This window comes from Mercenaria mercenaria, chromosome 19 (assembly GCF_021730395.1).
Source record: "Mercenaria mercenaria strain notata chromosome 19, MADL_Memer_1, whole genome shotgun sequence".
NCBI lineage: Eukaryota > Metazoa > Mollusca > Bivalvia > Venerida > Veneridae > Mercenaria > Mercenaria mercenaria.
This window is the reverse complement of record NC_069379.1, coordinates 35,080,702-35,102,622: the sequence shown is the minus strand read 5'-3', so window position 1 is coordinate 35,102,622 and position 21,921 is coordinate 35,080,702. Positions and strand designations below refer to the sequence as shown.

The window sequence follows — 21,921 nt, the reverse complement described above, 5'->3', positions numbered from 1 at the left end:
TCTCAAAGGAGAAAGGAACTATTTCATTCGATATTTGTGAAAGCTAAAAGGACCGTAAATTAATATGCATTAAAGAAAGAGTAAAGATAAAATTTAAAAAGTAGAAAACCACAAGTCGCCCAACACGACGTGAACGCATATGTTGCAGGCTCGGGTTTGACTGAGCCTGTTCATGGACGCTAGTGGAAATGCAAGCTACCGACCACGCCCTCTAGCGTCCATTTATTTTGCAAGTTCTTTAGATTTGTTTTATATTTAATGGTTTTATCTATTTTTTCCAAACTTCTTGGAACAGAGTATTCGTACAGAATTAATACGAACGGAATCATGGTGTCAGATACATATAGACATTATCGTATCAAATGATTTTCAAACATAAGCATGTATACAATGAAATAATGGCTACCTAAAATAGCTTTAACTTGCTCTTCGTCATTTGGATCATTGTCACGTGATACATAATCAACAATGTTGCTTAAAATTTCTTCTGCTTCTGGATCACCTGAAGAAAGAACAGAAAAACGTGTCACCAAATAAATATTTATCTTAGACATACCGTTTCCACGAAGAACAGTCAATATTACTCGACAAATGTCAAAATAAATCCGATCAGAAGTGAATTTATAGATACATGGAATGACAAGGTTAACGAATATTTGCATTTAGTAAACTTGTTCTCATTTCAGCAATTAACACTTTATCATCTATCTATCTCATTTCAGGAATTAACACTTTTGGTATAAAGTAACAAATATACAGTGATATAATTATGATAATTGTGTCATACATATTTAAAAGCGAACAACGTAGCACATTATTTTATTTTTGATACATTATTACAACCTCTATTCTTTCACTGCTAACTTAGTAAGCCGGGTGCCAGTTACTGCGTTAATACTTTCATCAACAAGAAATGGTTTGTTAAACATTTAGTTCATGATATGTCATTAACAGTGACATGTGTGTGTTATAAAGTTTTATTTATGTTAAAAAATACCATGAACAGTATCGTTTGTAAGCCGAGTGCCAGTTACAGTGTTAATACTTTCGTCAAGAAGGAAAGGTTTGTTCAACATTTAGTTTATTAAGTCATTAACAATGATATGTGTGTGTTATAAAGTTCTAATTATGTTAATTAAATACCATTAACAGTTGCGTAAGTAAGCCGAGTGCTTACAGTGTTAATACTTTCGTCAAGAAGAAACGGTTTGTTCAACATTTAGTTTATTAAGTCATTAACAATGATATGTGTGTGTTATAAAGTTGTATTTAGGTTAATAAAATACCATTAACAGTAACGTTAGTAAGCCGAGAGCCAATTACAGTGTTAATACTTTCGTCAAGAAGGAATGGTTTGTTCAACATTTAGTTTTTTATTATTAAGTCATTAACAATGACATGTGTGTGTTATAAAGTTCTAATTATGTTAATAAAATACCATTAACAATAGCGTTAGTAAGCCAGGTGTCAATAACTGTGTTAATCATTTCGTCAAGGGTGACTGGTTTGTTCAACATGTAGTTGATATAATCATCCATGTTATCCTGGGACGTCTTGCCTGTATTCTGACCATAGCCGTATAATGGGTATACATCACGTGGTCCCTGCAGATGGAATTTCAAACAGTATTAAACATAATTTATATAGTTGTAATTTAACATTGATACTAGTATGTAAGCACATCAAAACGAATAATTGGTTATATATTTGTTGCGATCTTGTAACATTTTGATCAGAACCGTATCTTTTGCTGTATCAAATGACATACATTCCATGGGTTTCTTTACTTTAAACTGTGTAGGTGTCAATCATTTTGTAAGTCTGATGTGATTGTATTTATGTCGTCGGCTCCGTAGGTATACAGTGGTATGCACCGAATAAAAACACTATGAAAACTATATTTGAAGCATTATTCTATTGTCTTAAAATCATTTACTTTTTTTCAGTTTTATTCTATATATAGTTACCGAAATATATATAAAAAAATACTGACCTGCATAGATCCGTACATGGGGAAGATTGGTCTTGCGACATCTGCGTAACCAGGCTGGTATAATTCTTCTAACTCCTAGAAAAATAATTAAATGATTTATGTCACTGCAATCAGCATAATTTAAATTGTTCACTTCCTCGATTGCTGCTGTGAAATGTATTAACTCAAATTCGCGTGCCTTTATGTGGCATATGTGTTCAATAACAAAAATTGAATCCGTAACGTGTACCGATGCTTTTGCCTTGATGTAGCATATGTGTACAATAACAAAACGTGAATCCGCAACGTGTTTCGACGATTTTGCCTTGATGTAGCATATGTGTACAATAACAAAACGTGAATCCGCAACGTGTACCGATGACTTTGCCTTGATGTAGCATAATTATGTGTACAATAACAAAACGTGAATCCGCAACGTGTACCGACGATTTTACCTTGATGCAGCATATGTGTACAATAACAAAACGTGAATCCGCAACGTGTACCGACGATTTTGCCTTGATGTAGCATATGTGTACAATAACAAATTTAAACGTGAATCCGCAACGTGTACCGATGCTTTTGCCTTGATGTAGCATAATTATGTGTACAATAACAAAACGTGAATCCGCAACGTGTTTCGACGATTTTGCCTTGATGCAGCATATGTGTACAATAACAAAACGTGAATCCGCAACGTGTACCGACGATTTTGCCTTGATGCAGCATATGTGTATAATAACAAAACGTGAATCCGCAACGTGTACCGACGATTTTGCCTTGATGTAGCATATGTGTACAATAACAAATTTAAACGTGAATCCGCAACGTCTACGATGCTTTGCCTTGATGTGCATAATATGTGTACAATAACAACGTGAATCGCACGTGTACCGATGCTTTTGCCTGTGTAGCATGATTATGTGTACAATAACAAAACGTGAATCAGCAACGTGTACCGACGATTTTGTCTTGATGCAGCATATGTGTACAGTAACCAAACGTGAATCCGCAACGTGTACCGATGATTTTGAAACCACTGTATTTGATAAAACACATAGTATATGTCATCTGGCTTTTTTCTCTACGTCTGTATTTAAAATGGCCATAATATACCATTTTTATGATATTGAAAGAACCACGAAAACCACTTTTGAATAATGAGTTTGTTTTCATTGAAAAATGAAAATAATTGAATGAAAAACAAATTACATGAAACTTAATGGAAATTTAATGTTCTCAATTCCATTTGGAAATCTTACTTAAAATTTTCTGATGTATCTTATTGTTGCACTTCAACATCAACTAGATATGAGTTTTAAATACGAGATCCTTCCGATAAAGGACAAAATAATAGATTACTCCAAACGGCAAATTGTTATGTACTACTTTGAATCTCTTTTGAATCTGTTGAAAATAGTCCAAAGCATTTGAAAAGTGAAACTCGGTGAGAATTCATTCGGTGTTTGAATACTGTAAAAGCAGAAATTTTCGCGAGGGTTTAATTTTCGCTGTATTCGCGAGGCCCTACATCTCGCGAAAATGAATCCTCGCGTAAATATTCACCATCAGTAAAATTCTAATTCAAGCAGGATACAATTTTTACAATTTCGCGAATATTAAACTTCGCGAATATACTCAAAATTTAAAATTCGTGAAATTTTGACCCCGCGAAAATATGTGCGTTTACAGTACATAACAAAATTATAGGTATCAGAATGTTATTAATCTTACGTTGTTGTTCTGTTCTTGTTCAATTTTATAAAGTTCATCCATAACTGCCTTTTCATACTGCTCAGCTTCTTCAGATGTGATCTGAAAGAGACAAAGTATCCACGTATTACACTACGTTACAACTATTCAAGGAGGTAAAAACGAGGATGACTATCCAACAGGGAAAGCCAAGTCCTAAAAACGCAGTATCCTCAAACGTAAACCCAGCGCGCGGGCGCGCACACGACCAACACACACACAACAAGTAAACACTCAAGGACAAAATGAACAAATAAAGAAACACAGTGAGGCACCGCCTTGGAACGGTCAGTGGCAAAACCACAATTGGGGAGCTTAAATCTGTTAATGGTGCACCTAACCCCACTCTTTTCCCCACCGTGTTCAAAACACAAACTAAAATATCATTTTAAAAGACATACAATCTGGTAACGTAGAGCTCTCTACTAAAATGCCTTCAGTATAGTTCAGAATATCCTTCCCTTACCTATATGTATCGTAGATTATCTAGAAGAATTTAATGCAACCAAAAAATATTATAACATGTTTGGTTTGATTGAGTCTTTTCATGACAGGTTGTGACAGGCTACTTCAGCCTCATCCAGCTCCCCATCTAGCACGGCTTTACGGATGTATTTTCACATGTGGCCCCATGGTAAATAGTTTAAGGTCTCTGTGTATTACTTGCCTACGATAGGTTAACCTTCTTTGTAAACTATTAGTTGAAGAAGCCCTCCGCTGCGTTGTGGGCACTTTGTATTTTACGCCCTCCCCTGCTGATTAATGCTTGGAGGATGTGAGGTTTTTCATATTAAGCATAAATTACATATGACTATTCATTTTAATTGACTGCTAATTCTAAAACAGATGGTCTATCATTCAATTGACATACCATCTATTTGAGGATGTACTGAAATTTAAGAGTAAGAGTAAGACAGGCTCATCAGTTGCACGGAGTGAGCGATCCAGTCTGCACTGTCGCAAGGCAAATCCATGCGCCAGAGCTAAAGGTTAATCAATAGGAAAAATGAACGAAATATCATTCATTAGCAATTTACCTATTAAATAACTATTAGAGGCAACGATATTGATATTTTCAACGCTTTTTAACCATTGGCCTAACACAGAAATCTAATATCACGTTACATAGTGCACGACCTGTTGAATCTCTAATGCAAACGATTTCCCTATGACGTCAACGATTTTTATAATTACCATAATAGATAACAAGCTGATCATTGTTGTACGTAGTGTATTGAAGTCTCGAGTCATGGAAAATATGATGTATCTGACTAAATGATCAAACTTTCTATATTAAGAAAAAGCGTAGTTGCTAGACAATAGCTGTCACGGATTCATATCCTTACAAGAACGTATGACATTTAAAAGACGATGTTAAGGAAATGTTATCATGATAAAACCTTTTCCAAGCTCTGAAACAGTAATATTTTCTAAAAATAACTGATTTTATATCTTTTCTATTGACAGTATAATAAATTAGAACAGGTCGGTCACCTTTTAATTCCAGAGATAATTCAACAAGTTACCAGGCTGTGACGACAACGATAAAAGAGTTCATTCCAGTGCCATAAATATTAAAGGTATATTAGTAATATCCTTAAGAAGTGCCCAGCTTTAAAAGTTTTCATCTATCACATCACCAGTCGTTAATGCCGTGTAGCCGCTGTGAAATGTCTCCAAAAACGTCCTTTTGGATCATGGAATTCAGTTTTGACATGAGCCGCGCCATGAGAAAACCAACATAGTGGGTTTTCGACCAGCATGGATCCAGACAGCTGCGCATCGCGCAGTTGTCAGGAATCCATGCTTGTGCTTTTAAACATTTCATTAGAGAAACGTTAGCGAACAGATGGATCTACAGATGCGCGATCGCAGCTGGTCTGGATCATGCTGGTCCAAACCATATGTGGTTTTCCCATGGCACGGTCTATAATGTAATTCCGGTGGTGTTGCAATTACCTTAAATGAAGATTCATTCCAAACGAGTCTAATTATTCTGCTGGTTCGCTTTCCTGTAAATTTTCGCTTATAAACGCATCCCGAAGCGGCATGCAATATGGGTTTCTTTATCTTTTAATTGCTTGTAAACATGCTGATAAGATGCTCCCTATTTGAATGAATATGACTTCTAATAATCGTCTTATATAAGCGAAAATACCGGTAGTTCCATAAGATTTCTTATAGATTTGTTAATCCATTACGATGGATTACGCGTTTTAAATGCACTGAAATTCCTGGGATTATCCGTTTGAACGGTTAAAAGTATTATGGAAACAGATTATTAAACTTCTATAAACACAATCAAGAATATACTTATTTCATTCAGATTGCTTATCATACAATTTCTTAACTTACATAATGGCGAATTCAGACTAATAAGGGAAGTTAGACACGAGAGCAATTCTGTAACTGTGTCATGACAAAACGTTAATAATTACAACACCATACAGAACGAAAAATACTGGTTGGACCAAGCAATAATAAAAGCTATTCACGGCGTTCTCAAGCAGAGTTAATAATTAAGCTTCTTAAGGAAGGTTGATAATGCTAGGTGAACTAGCGAGCTAACACTTATATCACTTTTTAATTATGATTTCAAGCTAGACTTGAATATTTACGAAGGCAAATTTATAGACATAAATGTCTTTTACTTAAACTTTTTATCTCTGAATTTACTTCAACAGTAGCTTTATTAATAAATTAATGAATGCATATTGACTCGTGGTAATCAATTGTCACGAAGTAAAGTTCTTTTTAAAATTTAAGTTGTATCATATATATAGCATAATTGGACAAGATTTTACTGTTTGAACATGATGCAGAGTCTGCTAATACTAATACATACTGGAATTTTACGTTTTTAAAACATATTCGCAATGTTCATATATTAATGACTTTCTGATTACCTTTAACATTTTGATTGATAGACACAAGCATATTGTAATTTGATAAGAAAAGATAAAATGAAATATGTATCATTCCGTGGAAATATAACCTCATGCAATGTCAGACAGATACCGCTTCACGCATACATGTATTTTGTTGTCTTGCTAAATGAATATGATACAACTATTCCGTGGATAATTTAACCATTCAAAGAATAGAATACGTCTTATGAGACAATTCTTTTTTTTTTCAGAAAATAATAGTTGAAATCATAAAATGAATTTGACAAATGTATAGAAATCGTATTTCTATACACATTCTTGATCTGGTTACTATTTGAGGATTTTAATATGCATCTGGAAATAACATAAGTCTGTAGCGAAGAAATGCCGATAAACTTACTGCATGCGATTTTCACTAATTTTATATATGAAAATTAAGGTAGTTCTGCACTATATATACGGAAGTGATGGCTTAAACGTCATTTATCGGGAAAACGTAGAATAAAGCTATTGGTACGGAAATGAAAATATTTAATTTAATCGAAAACCTGGATAGAATTATCAATGATGTTGTACATTTCTAAAGTCAATATTGATATTAACACTATGAAAGTTAAATTCAAAATATGTCTTAATTAGCTGAATGTTCGTTCACTTGAATTTGGTCAGACATCTCAAAATAAGCACACGACTAAAAATTTCTCACCAATTATAGCCATTTTATTACAACTGTGAGAAGTTTCATTAGAATCTACATTGTAGAAAAAATTCTATTCGCGAAAATGTTATGAAAGTTATGATTTTCCCACAGACTCCCATTATGAAATATTGCGTGAGGTCCATACTTTTCAAACCAGTGTAGCAAAAAATCAAGCACACGATCCTATCCTTTTTATTTGCTGAATTTTTAAGGTATATTCTGAAGTTTTGAAAAATCAGTGTTTAATCAAATTCTATATTGTAGAAAAACTTTCTATCCAAACGTGCAGGACTACACTGACGCTGACACAGAAAGGGCGTCACACATCCGATATGAAATTTGAACATCAATATGGACAAAAAATTGACTTTTTAGGTTCCATTGAAACTTAAAGGAGTTACCAAAAGAGTATGTAATAATAAAATGTTATTACCTCAGATGACTCTACGAGGTCATTAAGCAAGCTCTGGAATTCCTGGGATTCGCCAGTTTTATACAAGTACTCAGCAACAACTCTTGGTGTAAATTCAAGTGTTTGTTTCATGTTTGCTAATCCCTGAAATGTAAATGCCTAACATGAAATAAAAGCGATTGCTTCATGTTTGCAAATTCCTAAAATTGTAAAAGTATGATATGAAATATAAAATGTCCCTTTGAAGTTACCGAATTCTCCTCAAATGTGTATGTTTAATAGGAAATAAAAGAGATATGTATCATGTTAACAACTCTCTCAAATTGAGACTCCATAAAAAGTTTCGACTTTTACATTCTATGCTCATAAAAGTTGTAATTATGTTCAACGTAATGGAGATATGTGGCAATTACTTCCGAAGTAACGAGTCTGTGCATATCATTTCATTATATGTAATTAAGTTTAATACACTCTTTTCTTGCAAATTTTATCTACGAGATGAACTATTCTATACTCATATAAGTTATAATTATATTCAACGTAATGGGGATATGTGGCAATTACTTTCGCGATGATTTTGAATGACAAATTTACTGTGCCTATCATTTTATTATATGTAATTAAGTATAATATACTATCTTCTTACAAATTTTATCTACGAGATGTACTAGTCTCATATCTTCTTTTTACGAGTTTTTTCTAGGCGGATCATTAATTACTCTTAACTGATTATATAATGTGTCTATCTTTTCCCTGAAAAATTAAGACAGTCCTTAACTTGGCAGAAAACATGACGTCAAAAAGAAACTAAATTGAGAAATTTTGTAACATAAATTCTTGCACAAAGCCATTTATCATGATAAAACAAGAAAGGTTTGGTAAAAGAAACACTCCTTGCTATGAAATATTGTCTGGAATATCAACGCCTTATTTCCAGTCACGATAGAAACACATAAATAGCATTTGTATGCAAAGAGGCCTTAAAGTATTATGAGCTGGTCGTGTTTGTGTACATAGGACTTAATATAATAGCATGTAATAGTATTATCAGAATTGTTTATGTTGCAATATAATTAGTGTAATAGTTTTGTAACCACAATTTATGAATATAATGAATATAATATGAGAAATAAAGTTTGAATCAGATGGGTTAGAAATGAAAATGCATGAAACGATACCCTATAAGGATGATTCTCAAACTAAATAATAATTTTGTTTAACACTTAGCCTGCTGACGGCAAGTGATTCTGCCTTTGCGACCACTGCAGACCAACATCAGCCTGCACATCTGTGTTTTAAGCACAATTTCTAAAATTAACAGGGTAAAGGTTCAGGAATCTTAATGTTCCATAATGCAATTTATTTCTAAAATGTAGCGTCCTTACCCAAATGCAACTCGACACCGTACCGGTTAATGCAGAGACGTATGTAAACTTAATATGTAAGCAAAGCCACAAATACGAAAATAAAACAATAGTCATATAAACAAAGAAGACTAAATAGGATAAAGAAAAAACGTTTTCAGTAGAGCACAGACTTTTATCAATCCGTGGCAAAATTCCATTCACTAAAAAACATTACTTTCTAATTTTACCGTATAAACGATCATTTTGAAGAGCGAGTATTCGCTACGTTAACAAAAGGGGGAAAATAGGGATAAATACAAATCAAAGAGCTGTCTCGGGGTGTGTGCCAATGACAAAAAACAATGCAGCTGGAAACAAACATATTCAGCTTCTCTTCTGTATGAGAATCAATTACAGAACACACCAAGTCTCCTTTGGGTGAATGGTTCACGGAAAGTTCATTGTAACGAAATATTAATGAATATGTCAGGATCATAAAAGGTAGCTCTACATTCGTGATAACATCATTTCCGTTTCTAATTCTCGTTTGACAGGGATAAATAGCTTTGATAAAGGATTATTCGCATGGCTTTGACATGTCTTCTATACAGCTTTCCTGTGTGTTCTTTGACAAGTCTTTTAGGATTATTTGTTACTGTTATTTTTTCAGGTTTCCATGAATGTTCGTGTTTTTGTTTTATAAAGTTTTTTTTTCTTTCTGTTTTTATTTCAATGTCAACTGGCAAGTCTTTGTTTGTTTGTTTGTTTTGGGTTTAACGCCGCTTTTAAACAGTATTTCAGTCATGTAACGGCGGGCAGTTTACCTGGATTCTATACCAGTACAAACCTGTTCTCCGTAAGTAACTGCCAACTTCCCCACATGAATCAGAGGTGGAGGACTAATGATTTCAGACACAATGTCGTTTATCAAATAGTCACGGAGAACATACGCCCCGCTCGAGGATCTAACTCACGACCCCGCGATCCGTAGACCAACGCTCTTACCTACTGAGCTAAGCGGGCGGGTCTTTAGATCTGTTTGTGACATTATATATCATGTCTTGTTTGGGCATGAATTTTATGAGAAAACTTATGTTGATTAATGTTTTTATCTAGGTCAAAATCAATATCAGTTTACTTGCTAATTTCAAACATTCCTACCTCTTCAGATCCTGGTTGTTCACTGATGTCGTCAAAAAGTTCTGGCTGATTTTCGCCATTGTTTGAGATTTCTTTATGTATTCCCTCAGACGGTACATCAAGAGATGCTTTGTATGACGTAAGCGGCTTGACATCGGGTGAAGGTCGTTCCTCATTTAATTCTTCTTGGATATCAGACAATAACTTTTCAGTCTCCGGCTCTGACACTGTAAGAATATGTTGAATTTGTAACAGCAGATATTTCTTTATCGCTTATACAACATTATTCTTTATTGCTTATACAACAGTAAACTATGTTTCCTTTGGGTTACTCAATAATCAGCGAATATGGCAATCCTTAAAATCAATCCATGTCTACCACGCTCATGCTTATTCACTCTATGTACTTATCTTAATAGCTGGTTTAGGTATTTGTTGAATAACAGGTTCATTCATGGTAAACAGTAGATGAAATAACAAAGTGTTATTTGTCTCGAAAACATATATTCTTTGACTTGATTTATCAGAATTTAAATGAATACATAAAACTTTTTATTATAATTGCTTGCTACAAAAAAAAAAACACTTGAAAGCTAACTCTTTGATTTTCTTTCCCCGAAAAAAAAAAAGATACTGCAATTTTCTAAATGTCAAGATATAAGATGTCGCATGTATAACAACTCGTCCACATAATTTGTAAGAAAAACAGACTCTCATTCAGTTGCACTAAATCATGACAAATAAGAATCAAAATTCATTTTTTTTCCATTTGTTTCAAAGTAAGCTTCAACCAGATTTTTTTAGTAAAAACTGATTTATAATTTTCATAACTTTTTCCGTAATGAAAGTGGTCCTTACTAAAGTATGAAAGTCTCTCTTCTAAATTATCTTTACCCTAAGGGTAAGTCAAGAGATACAATAATCTTTTCAGACAGAATTGAATAAAGAAAGACGTTTTCAGTTTACAGTGGCTGTGGGGTTTGGGGTTTGTCCCTCAAGATGGATACTTTAAATTCCATACACTGAGTCACAATGCAATAACACCATGTTTGTTCTAGACTTCTAGTCCGACATTGTGTGGCAAAATTATGAAAGTTCCTGACTAAAAGTGATGTCATTGGTTAATAGTATATTAGATATCCGACCCTAAGAAACAGGTTATTGTCTTTAAATTCAAAATTTGTTGTTATATTCGTTATAGCGATTATCAAGCATTACAATACGATATTAGAAAGCGTTATATATACCTTTTTCCTCGGCTTTTTCGTGTTTGCTTTCAGCACCATTAACATTTGAATAGGAGAATGACTTAGTCTTTGAATATTGAATACCATTTGAGCCTGCAAAAGAATAGTTCTCATGTTCATATTGAAAATTTCGTTTTAGATGCATTTAAAATATATAATTAGGATCTCCATATATAAATCTCTGGCCAATGTTCCAGGGTCTCCAGGCAAGGACAGGCGCCCTTTTAGCACCGCTTCTTTGTTCAATTCCCTATCGACGACAGTCACATGACACCGGGATATATAATAAATATATTAGTACGATCCCCATATGTGAATTGTTGGCCAATATTCCAAGCAAGGACAGGGGGCCTATTAGCAGCACTACTTTGAACAATTTCTATTGATAGCAGATACATGACATCGGGAAATCAGTACAAATATACGTTATCAATTGCATTCTATTTTTGCAAGCAATGACGACAATCCCGTCTCCTTTTAAATCATATTTGGAAACCAATTGACAAAATGGTGACGTCATGAGCCGAGAGAAATTCCGACCCAATGATTATATGAAGTAGTTATTTCTGACCATTATCGTTTTACGGAAATATTGCCATGGTAACAGATAAGGATTTCACTCTAGAAGCTAAAGTCTCATTGATTTAATCAAACAGTCCGTGTCCGGTTTATCGTTGCCTGTGGCTATCACAAATAAGTGTCATTTAAAATTCCGTTTCTGGTACTGTGTTTTAATAATTATCTAACTTTACTTCCTTCTCATTTCTCCCCAGTATAAGTTCAGTCTTTGACAATTATTTTGTGAGTTGTTTGGAACTTTATTTTCGCAGAACATTGATGTAAATTCAGTAAATATGCACAGGCACATGAAATATTGTTTCCGTAAACAAATACCTCTGTTTAACCTTTCACCAGCTAAATTCAAAATGGACTGGTCTGTCATTCAATTTGGGCAGTACCATATGTTATTTGACGGGGTGTTCACTGAAAATTTACTGTCAGAATAGCGAACTGTGCTGACCATGTCTAATGTACTGGTCACAAAGGTAAAAAAAACACTTGCCAACAGCAGGCTAAAGGTTAAAACATAACATGTATAATGAGCCGCGCCATGAGAAAACCAACATAGTGGGTTTGCGACCAGCATGGATCCAGACCAGCCTGCGCATCCGCGCAGTCTGGTCAGGATCCATGCTGTTCGCTTTCAAATCGTATTGCAATTAGAGAAACTGATAGCGAACAGCATGGATCCTGACCAGACTGCGCGGATGCGCAGGCTGGTCTGGATCCATGCTGGTCGCAAACCAACAATGTTGGTTTTCTCATGGCGCGGCTCTATTATATTAGGGGTTTGTATATAAATGCTGCTGTTAAGCATTACTCATATGAGAGATATCGCACAAGATGGTCTGAACACAAATGCATGCTTCTCTTGTGTTTATAGCGCCAAAAAAGGAATAAAGTTAATTTGTCAGTAATGCATAACAAACTGAAAGTGTTGTTTTTTTTTGTTTTTGTTTTTTTTTTTAGTTCGTTTTTCATTGTGTGTGGTGGGGGTCGGGGGCAGGGGAGGGTGGGGGTCTAGAATTTGTTATTCACCTTAACAATAAAATGAACTTCGTAAATAAAAAGAAACAAATAGGTATACACCTTTTCCAATTTACTACCAGTCGGCTAATTAAGAAGTTTTTTTTTCTGTGTGTAGTAATGTTCACACAAGACCTTTAGCCGTAATAAATATGGCTGCACAAGGTCAAACTACTCCCCAAATGTGCCCTGGAGAAAAGTAGTGCGACACCGTCAAGCTAGGATTTCGTGTAATATTATAAAATGTATAATTACACCCACGGGGAAGTTAATATTTAATCATTTGTTAATATAGGAAGAAACTTTATATGTTGGTGTAGCGTTACACTTTTGTGACTGTAGTAAAGAAAAGATAATGTTCATGCGGGTTTTACCAAACGGAAAGTCGATAGACTCAGATAATTGCTAATTTACTAATAGAAAGAAACTCTATATATTGGTGTAGCATTACTCTTTAGGATTACAGTATCTTTTGAAAGATAAATCCATGCGGGTTTAATCAAAGAGAAACACCGCTCTATAAATTCTAAATGACTTCACAAAGATATTTTTGTGCCTTAATTGTTATCAAATGTTTCGCTACAGAACTGGCTTGATTAGAAATACAACACCAATAGCAGCTCAACAAATAAACACCTAAACATTGCTTCTATGTTGGCGAGATGGAAAGGAATCATTTGTTAGTTTTAGTGTAAAAAAACAAATATTCTATCGCCGGATAAACGCAAGGTTCAGTATTTTAACGAATAGCTAAGAATGAAAATTTAAACCTTTGATCTGCCCCAATCGATGGTCAGTTATTTGTAAAACTATAGTATATTATTTTAAGATATTGACTCGGCAGAAACTAAGTTATGCATGACAAAAAAAAAACTGGTAAATTTTTAAGATGATAAAAGAAAATTAAAAAAAATACTGAAATTAAGAAATTATGAACGTACAGAAAATAATCTTATTTCATTAATATCCAATGTTTTTTCCTGTCAACAATAAAACTTATTGATGGAAAAATGTTGAAATATTTTTTCTTGACCGTATTTCACTTTTTTGTATTTTTCTATTTTAGTACGTTTATTTCGTTTTTATCCAAAGTTGATTTACATTTTTGCTTTTATTTAAGTACATATTTTACCAATTCCTTATGTATTCTTTGTATAAAATCCTTACTCTAATTACAGTTCCGTAGCTGTGTATTCACTTTGAAACAACCATAATTTATATATTTTAATAAACAACCATATAACAAGTTCAAATATATACTTCTAATTTGCCGAATTATATACGTTCAATGGAACCGATGTCGTGCTGGTTTTTTTTTTTTTTAGTTTTTTTTCTTTGCTTAGTCACGCCGGTCAATTGGCGACACTCCAGCTTTTCATGTTGAAGTAAGACCCTAGGTGGCCCTCCTGGCATTATTCCATCACGGGCTGGCTCCTGATTAGAGTAGAACTATCGACCTCCCGTAAGCCACACTTGGATGGGTTCCACACACGAAGGATTCTACACCCACAATGAGGCTCGAACCCACATCAGTAAGAGGCAAGTGATTTGACGCCAGCGACATAAACCACGGAACTGTAGTTTCAGTACAAGTTATATTTCAGTCTTATAGAGGATATTTGTTTGTTTTAGTGTAAGATCGAAATATACTTCACCGAGTGAACACTATAATGCAATATTTTCACGAGTGTAAATTATGGTGTTCACGAGTGAAACGTATTTCTATCTTACACTGAAACAAACAAACGTTTTATTTATTTTATGCATATTTAATGGTTTTAACCAAATTATATCCATTTTGTCCGCGCAACGTCACGTACATCGCATCATGGCGTCATAATATCGTGACGTCAGATAATTTTGTAGAAAAAATGTAAATAGTTCTATTATGTTTCCTGATTTCTTTTACATTTATTTATATTAGAATGTGGATATATGATCCTGTTATTATTTTTATACATTTATACCTTTACAGAAGAATATTTTGCAAAGAATATTCTATCATTTATAATTCATATTATTTCGCATTCATGTGTAGTTCCGTACCAGTGAAAAATAAAAATGATATTTTCACTGTTTGAAACAGTGAAAATATCAATTTTATTTCATTGATTAATTTCAGTATTTCACTGAAGAGCATAAAATAAAAGACGTTATTCGTAGTTTTTCCACAAAAGAGAAATAATAAAACAACAAACAAGGATAAATATGAAACAACTAATGCCAGGTTCCAAAAACGCAAGTCTAAATCTGTGTATTGTTATTCAGAAAAGATCCAGACTCCATTTAACCTTAACCCTGCAAAATTTCTAAAATGGACTTGTCCATCATTCAGTTCGGGCAATATCATTTATTACTCAAAGGGGTGTTCACTGAAAATTTACTGACTAAATAGCGAACGGTGCAGGCCATGATGAGCACGTGCAGGCTGATCCTGGTCTGCACAGGTCGCAAAGGCAAAATCACTTGCCTCCAGCTGGCTAAAGGTTAGGAAAGCACAATAAATAACGCCTACATACTACTTTATCGGCCTATTGTTCCTGTAAAGCCAATTCGGTCTCTCGTTACAAGTATAAGAACCTCCAGCCAAACATGATAGTTACCCAACGTCCTGCTGCGAACAAAATGTCAACATATACTTGTTTGCGTTTACTGACGTAAGTAAATTGGTGATAGCTGTGTCATTTCAAATGTCATTGATCTAGTATTACATTTAGAAGCGTGTAACTCACGTCATTGTCCAGAGTAATATTGATACGCTGTAAATGCCAGTATGTGCGAGTGACACGTGATTGTATGTTGGTACAAACTATATACACAGTAGAATCAATTAACCTTTACCCTGCTACATTTATAAAATGGACTGCTCCATCATTCAATTTGGACAGTACCACTTATTATTCGAAGGGCTGTTCACTGAAAATTTACTGACTGAATCGCGAACAGTGCAGGCTTATGACGCAAAGGCAAAATCACTTGCCGCCAGCAGGCTAAAGGTTAAAAGTATAATGCAATGTGTTAAGTAAGGAGGCGAGTATTACAAAGTAATAAGTGCCTTACCTGTGTTAGGGACTGACGCGAGTGATTCTAGTGCCTTTTCTTGGTCTTTCAACTGTGCTTTGAGAGCGGCTTTTATGTCATCTGTAAAATATAAAATGTTTTTGTTGTAATACCGCAAATATAAATTCATTTTGTATTCTGTAGTGAAATACATGTTGTATATCAACCAGAAACTCTTTAGATATATACAAACAGTTTCATCATCCAAATATCGGAAATATTTTATCGTTTCTATATATTTTGTCATTTGAATGTCTAACACCCTTATTACGTTGTATTCTATGGTGGGCACATTTAGCTTCACTCAATTAAATACGTTCAAGTTAGAAAAGAAAATGTGATTCATAAATTTTGTATTTTATTCTACGGAAGCGAATGAATGACTTGGCAAACTATAACCTTCCTGACATTTGCTTCATCCTAAAACTGGCTTTTCAGAGGAGGTTCATTGATTGATAAATCTGATTAAAAGCATTTTACTTTGGTACTTGCCGGCCGCGTGGGATACCAAAAATAGTCAATATGCGACGGTCTTATCAAAACCGTATGCTTTGGGTATATGCCAGCCGCGTGTGATACCAAAAATAGATATTGCACCGTATGACAGTAATAACTCATTGATAACAATCTCTTGGGCAAATCACCACTTGTGATTTCCTTTGCAAATCACCTTTCTGTCAAACAGTATGGTAATTGTTTGTGCATGGACTTTCTAGAGCTGCTCTTTTTAAGGATATTAAGTCTGCATTTGTAATATGTCTGCAAGAAAATATCAAATGTTTTAGAGATTTTAAGGAGCAGGTGTTATTTGAACTATTTGGTTATTCACTCAGAAAACAAACAAAAACGTACTATAACCTTAATACTCATAGACTTTTGGAACCCAAGTGATAAGAATTTTAGTGTCTTTATTTCATATAACGAAGCCTTGAAATAAATTTTGGTTGAACAAATGGGGACATTTATGACTGATAAAATGTGTAATTAATTTATAGCCCCAGACTACTACGTTTTCTAACTCTTTGATACAGGTAATGCTTAAAGAGTGTTAGATATAGTTCCTGTCATGCTTTTGTTGCAATATAGGCCTACGCTACATCTATACTTGCCATGGTATTAAACAAAATAAATTAGTATTTGATTTATCAGTCTATTAAAAAAAAGATAGCGTCAGAGTATATGTAGTCTTAATGTATAAAATAAAACAGCACAAAAACTTGAATATCTTGCCAAAATTACAAACGTATCTTAAGCTGTGGTGAGATTAAGAAAAAAGGTCTCCAGCGCAGCATATACGATATATATGTGGGCGTCGTTAATAAGCGAGTTTCCTGTCCAGTAACCCGCGATTAATAGAATTGGAATCGAATTGGAGGAGCATTTCCAGACTCTCTTCCGCTTACATTATAATTCGATTCCAGTAAGTCGCAAATCGAACATCAATCAAAGTCTGTAACATGACATTTTACAATCGGAAAAGGAGATTTGAAAACGGTGCGTGGGAGTAATTTATTTTGATTACGCCGCGTCTAGATTCCGCGATACCCGCGGCTACAGCGGCTTCGTGTTGATTACCGATAGATGAACTGGAAACGTTCTTTTTATCTGATGGCCGAATCCGAAAATATTTTGACAATGGATTTTCTTATGGATTTTTTTATTATCAGTCTCGAGAGACAATGGTATATATGCTTAATATGGAACATCGATTAATGTTGATCTTGTCTCTGTCTGGCTGTCAGAATTAGCAAACCGCACAAAATTTTCCCAAATCAGTCTCCTTTAAACGAACATTCGGCTTCCATTAAAGAACTGCGAATCATTTGATCAAAGACCTATCGTCTAAATAAAGAATTATCAGATTGTTCAACATATTCATCTATACAGGCAAGCAATTGATTTCTTGTAGGTGCACCGCGCATGCGCTATACAATTACGCACCAAAACACCAAAAATCCCTGTATCTGTACCAAAATGTCGTCATATTGTATTTTGGCAATTTGTTTCGTGATAGCTTATTTGAAAATATTTAGATCAGGTACCACTTGGAAAGAATTTTATTTATGTTTTTCATGCAACAATTCAACTGACAATGAATTTAGAGTAAAAATGTATCTTCATATTATTTTAAGATATTTATATCTAATACATTTCTTTGAATGTTTATGTAAGAAATAGCTTTCATATATCCCAAAAGGAAGAGTGTGTCTTCTTTTCAACCTTTAGCCTGCTGGCGGCAAGTGATTTTGCCTTTGCGACCAGTGCAGTCTGATCATGGTCTGCACTGTTCGCTATTCAGTCAGTACATTTTCAGTAAACATCCCTTCGAATAATAAATGGTTATTGCCCAAATGAATGATGGACCAGTCCATTACGGAAATTAAGCAGGGTAAGGGTAAAGTCTATCTGACATAGAGGAAACACACATGCTACAACTTTGGACACCCAACAAATTGACTGTAAGAATGTTAACCAGAAATATAAATATTTTAACAAGCCAGGAAACATGATATTTGGATAGGACTGATGACTTTATTGTAAGGTTTTAATGTGCCGTCAATAAATGCGCGCAGTTTTTCGATCGAAGGTGAAAGAAAAATTGAAATAGCTGCATTGAGGTGTTTCATGAGTTAATCAAAATATTGCTTACGCGTACTACGAATAAAATTGAATTAAAATATATCTAAAACAACTTTCTTCTTTTCCGTTTAATTTTGTCTGATTGTTATAGAGTTATCATAATAGTAGCTTGATCTGGGCTACTGTATTCGTCTCGGGTTGACTTTGCTAGGTCGGATGCACACAAGGCGCGCACGCCGCCAAGTGTGATCCTGTCCTGGAAAAATCCACGAGAGCCTAATACAAAATCCCAGATTCAGCTACTACTTTTATTATTTACATCCTACTATTTGTTTCCTGTTTTGTTATTTTAACGAAATCTTAAATGTTATCAATGTTAATACAGCACAGAGTGTAGTTTGTGCGTGCGCTATTTATAGAACCGTGTCATGAACAGGTCATGCATAATAAATGAAAGTAGTCCGGCAACAATACAATACAAAAGGAACAATACGGGTTTTTTTTCTGCCTGTTCGTATTTACTTCTGAAATACAAGCTGTAGTTTTGACAGAATTTATAGGTTTATAATAAAATATCAGTATTAATAAAAAAAAAAACCACCTATATATCTATTACCATTTAGACAGTAAAGTGTCTTAATATAAAGGACATCATCCCCTTTTAAAACAGAATGTACATATACGTACGTAGGTGGGGTGTTGCGAAGTCAATTTGAGGAATGTCAAATTTTGCTCCTACATATTTTCTGAAGGTGCATATCACCCGTTCAGGGATAGAAGCTTTGTCAATATATTTTATAAATGCTAAATCATAAAACTTTAATATAAGCTTCTACATTTAGAAAATCAATTTAATTGATTAATTACTATTTTTCCATATTATGATATAAACTTTGCGTGTAGTCATAAAAAAAAGGCGCCGGAGCATTGAACATATTTTTCTGTTCCTTCATTAAAAAATTGTTCGGCGGAAAATATCGCACATACGAGCCGTAGCAGACAATATTCTAATACATCAAAAACCCGTGTAAACTAATGGAGAAAAAAAAAACCTTCTCGAGTCCCTTGAGGTTGTATTGTAAATGTCAACGGAACCATTCTAACTAACATTATCACAGGCGGTCTTTGATCAATGTACCGGTCGTGATTCCGACATAACATGCTTAACAAGGATACGTGGTTAAACTGAAAGCTTGCAAGCTTTCAATTGACACTAATTTGGATGGAATGTTTTTCATTACTAACGAATAATCCATCGTGCACTTGACGCGTGTGGGACGTTTGATTAGAATCAAATGAAGCGGTGCCAATTAAACTGATAGCATATTGTTCGTTCGTGTCATCAAATACGAAAAAAATACACAGGTAGAACAAATGTCAGGAATTGAAATAGGGTCAAATATTGATGATCTTAAAATAGCTAATACTATAGATTGTTCTTTTCTGAAGATAAAAACGAAAGAATTGCAAGTGCATAAAGAGTAGATCAACCCTGTTCGTTTTTATCCGTCGTTCCGCAAAGCAAGGTGTCAATATATACCGCTTTTACAATACACATTTAAAAGGGACTTATAGTTGACTTCATTTCATTACACCAAGTGTGAAAGTATCTTTCAATTCACGAAAGTTTTAAGATATTAAATGTTAAAGAACTAAATCGGTAAAGGCTTAAATAAGTTTTTTTTTTTCTGTGATTTTTGAAGTTTGCCAAAAGCTATAAAATTTGCATGTTGATTAAAGAGATATGACTACATTTAGTAGACCATAGTACAGTATAAGGCAATCAATTAACATGCCCCTTGAGAGCAGTATGTTCTATCATTTATTACACCGAATCCTCAAGACACCTCAATGCTCATTATGTACGCATTTTTAATTTAATGTATGCATTTTTAATTTGTACGATATACATTTCTAATAATTTCATCAGTTGATTTATTGTTACAAAAATAGCTCCCTCACAACTATTACGATATTACTCAATTGAAATTAAAATGATTAGTCTTAACAGGTGTACCGTCTACTTGCCACAAGCAATCTATCACAATAACTGGTTTCCAATTGTAGCGGGAAATTTCTTTAAAGCCCACCCGGATGGTTGAAGTCTTCATCATTAAGTATGACAAAAATAATTAGAATTTTGACTACTTCAATTAATCAGATATAAAAAAGAAGCGTTTTAAAAATACAATGCTAGGACTCACAAAAAAGATGACAATCAAATAGCTTATGACCCCAATGACTTCGAATTTCCGTGAAATTACGTATTTTTCCGAACGGGATTTCGGAATTCTCCGGATGGTATGAAAAAGGAAGTTTCTGTTATGGCCGAAGGTTGCCGAAATGACATAAGGAGAATATACAATTACGCGGAAATTGCGACTTGCATTACGGTTCCACATCAAAAGTCATCTTAATAGTTCTCCAAATGCGCCTTAAATATTATGGTTGGTTGCCAATCCCACTGCAATTAGCATCTTTTACGTCAAATAATCTTTTTCATAGGAACCTTCATTATTTATGATGCAAACTGTCTAGACAGTTTGTATATAACATTTATGCAATTTCAAGGGAACATAGACATGTTCCTGTTATGTTATTGGTATACTGAAATCATTAACCGTTTGAAATCTAGCATAAAAAATCCATAGTATTCCTTTGTAAACGTTACGGTAGAGCTGTTTTCATGGTTTGCATCTCTTGTGTACAATTCTAACACGCCCCGATTTATTCCTCTACTAAACACAGAAGATTGAAACTGTGTGTTATCATGCAACTAAATTACAGTTTGTACGTCACAGTTAATAAATACGACATAGCGTCTAAAGTTATAGCGGCGCGCTTAAAACGAAAACCACAAAAAAAAAAACATGCAACTATTTTGCGAAGGTCGACTAGGATGATATAATTTATTCACATCTGTACTCCCAAACAACAATTTTATTCAACGCCAAATCACTGTTTGGGATAAATTATTACTTAATTAACACACCGAACGTTCTTATTCATCTATATAAGGCATCAAACTTAAATACTCCGAATTCAATTTGAAACTAATTGCACATGTACCAATATGAGTGTTTTCTTTTTTCTTTCGTAAAACTTAAGACAATTACGTTTTATGTAGTAGTCGAAAATCGGCATTTTCCGTCTGAATACGTAATCTCCGATTGACATTTCGGAATTATTCGGTTGTTATGAAAAAAAGTGATTACCTTCAAGACCGAAGGATGCCGA

General features: G+C 34.1%; 1 protein-coding gene across 1 annotated transcript in view; it reads right to left on the bottom strand.

Annotated features, from left to right (window-relative positions):
* The window catches only part of LOC123542373 (uncharacterized), a 36,228-nt gene that overhangs the window by 7,799 nt on the left and 6,508 nt on the right, over positions 1-21,921 (bottom strand). Inside the window, exons 2-9 of the mRNA XM_053531827.1 lie at positions 16,105-16,185; positions 11,458-11,550; positions 10,232-10,437; positions 7,746-7,868; positions 3,707-3,787; positions 1,994-2,068; positions 1,439-1,604; positions 407-502 (exon numbers count right to left, since the gene is read on the bottom strand). Coding sequence (XP_053387802.1) covers positions 407-502; positions 1,439-1,604; positions 1,994-2,068; positions 3,707-3,787; positions 7,746-7,868; positions 10,232-10,437; positions 11,458-11,550; positions 16,105-16,185 — 921 coding nt within the window. The remainder of the gene's footprint in view (positions 1-406; positions 503-1,438; positions 1,605-1,993; positions 2,069-3,706; positions 3,788-7,745; positions 7,869-10,231; positions 10,438-11,457; positions 11,551-16,104; positions 16,186-21,921) is intronic.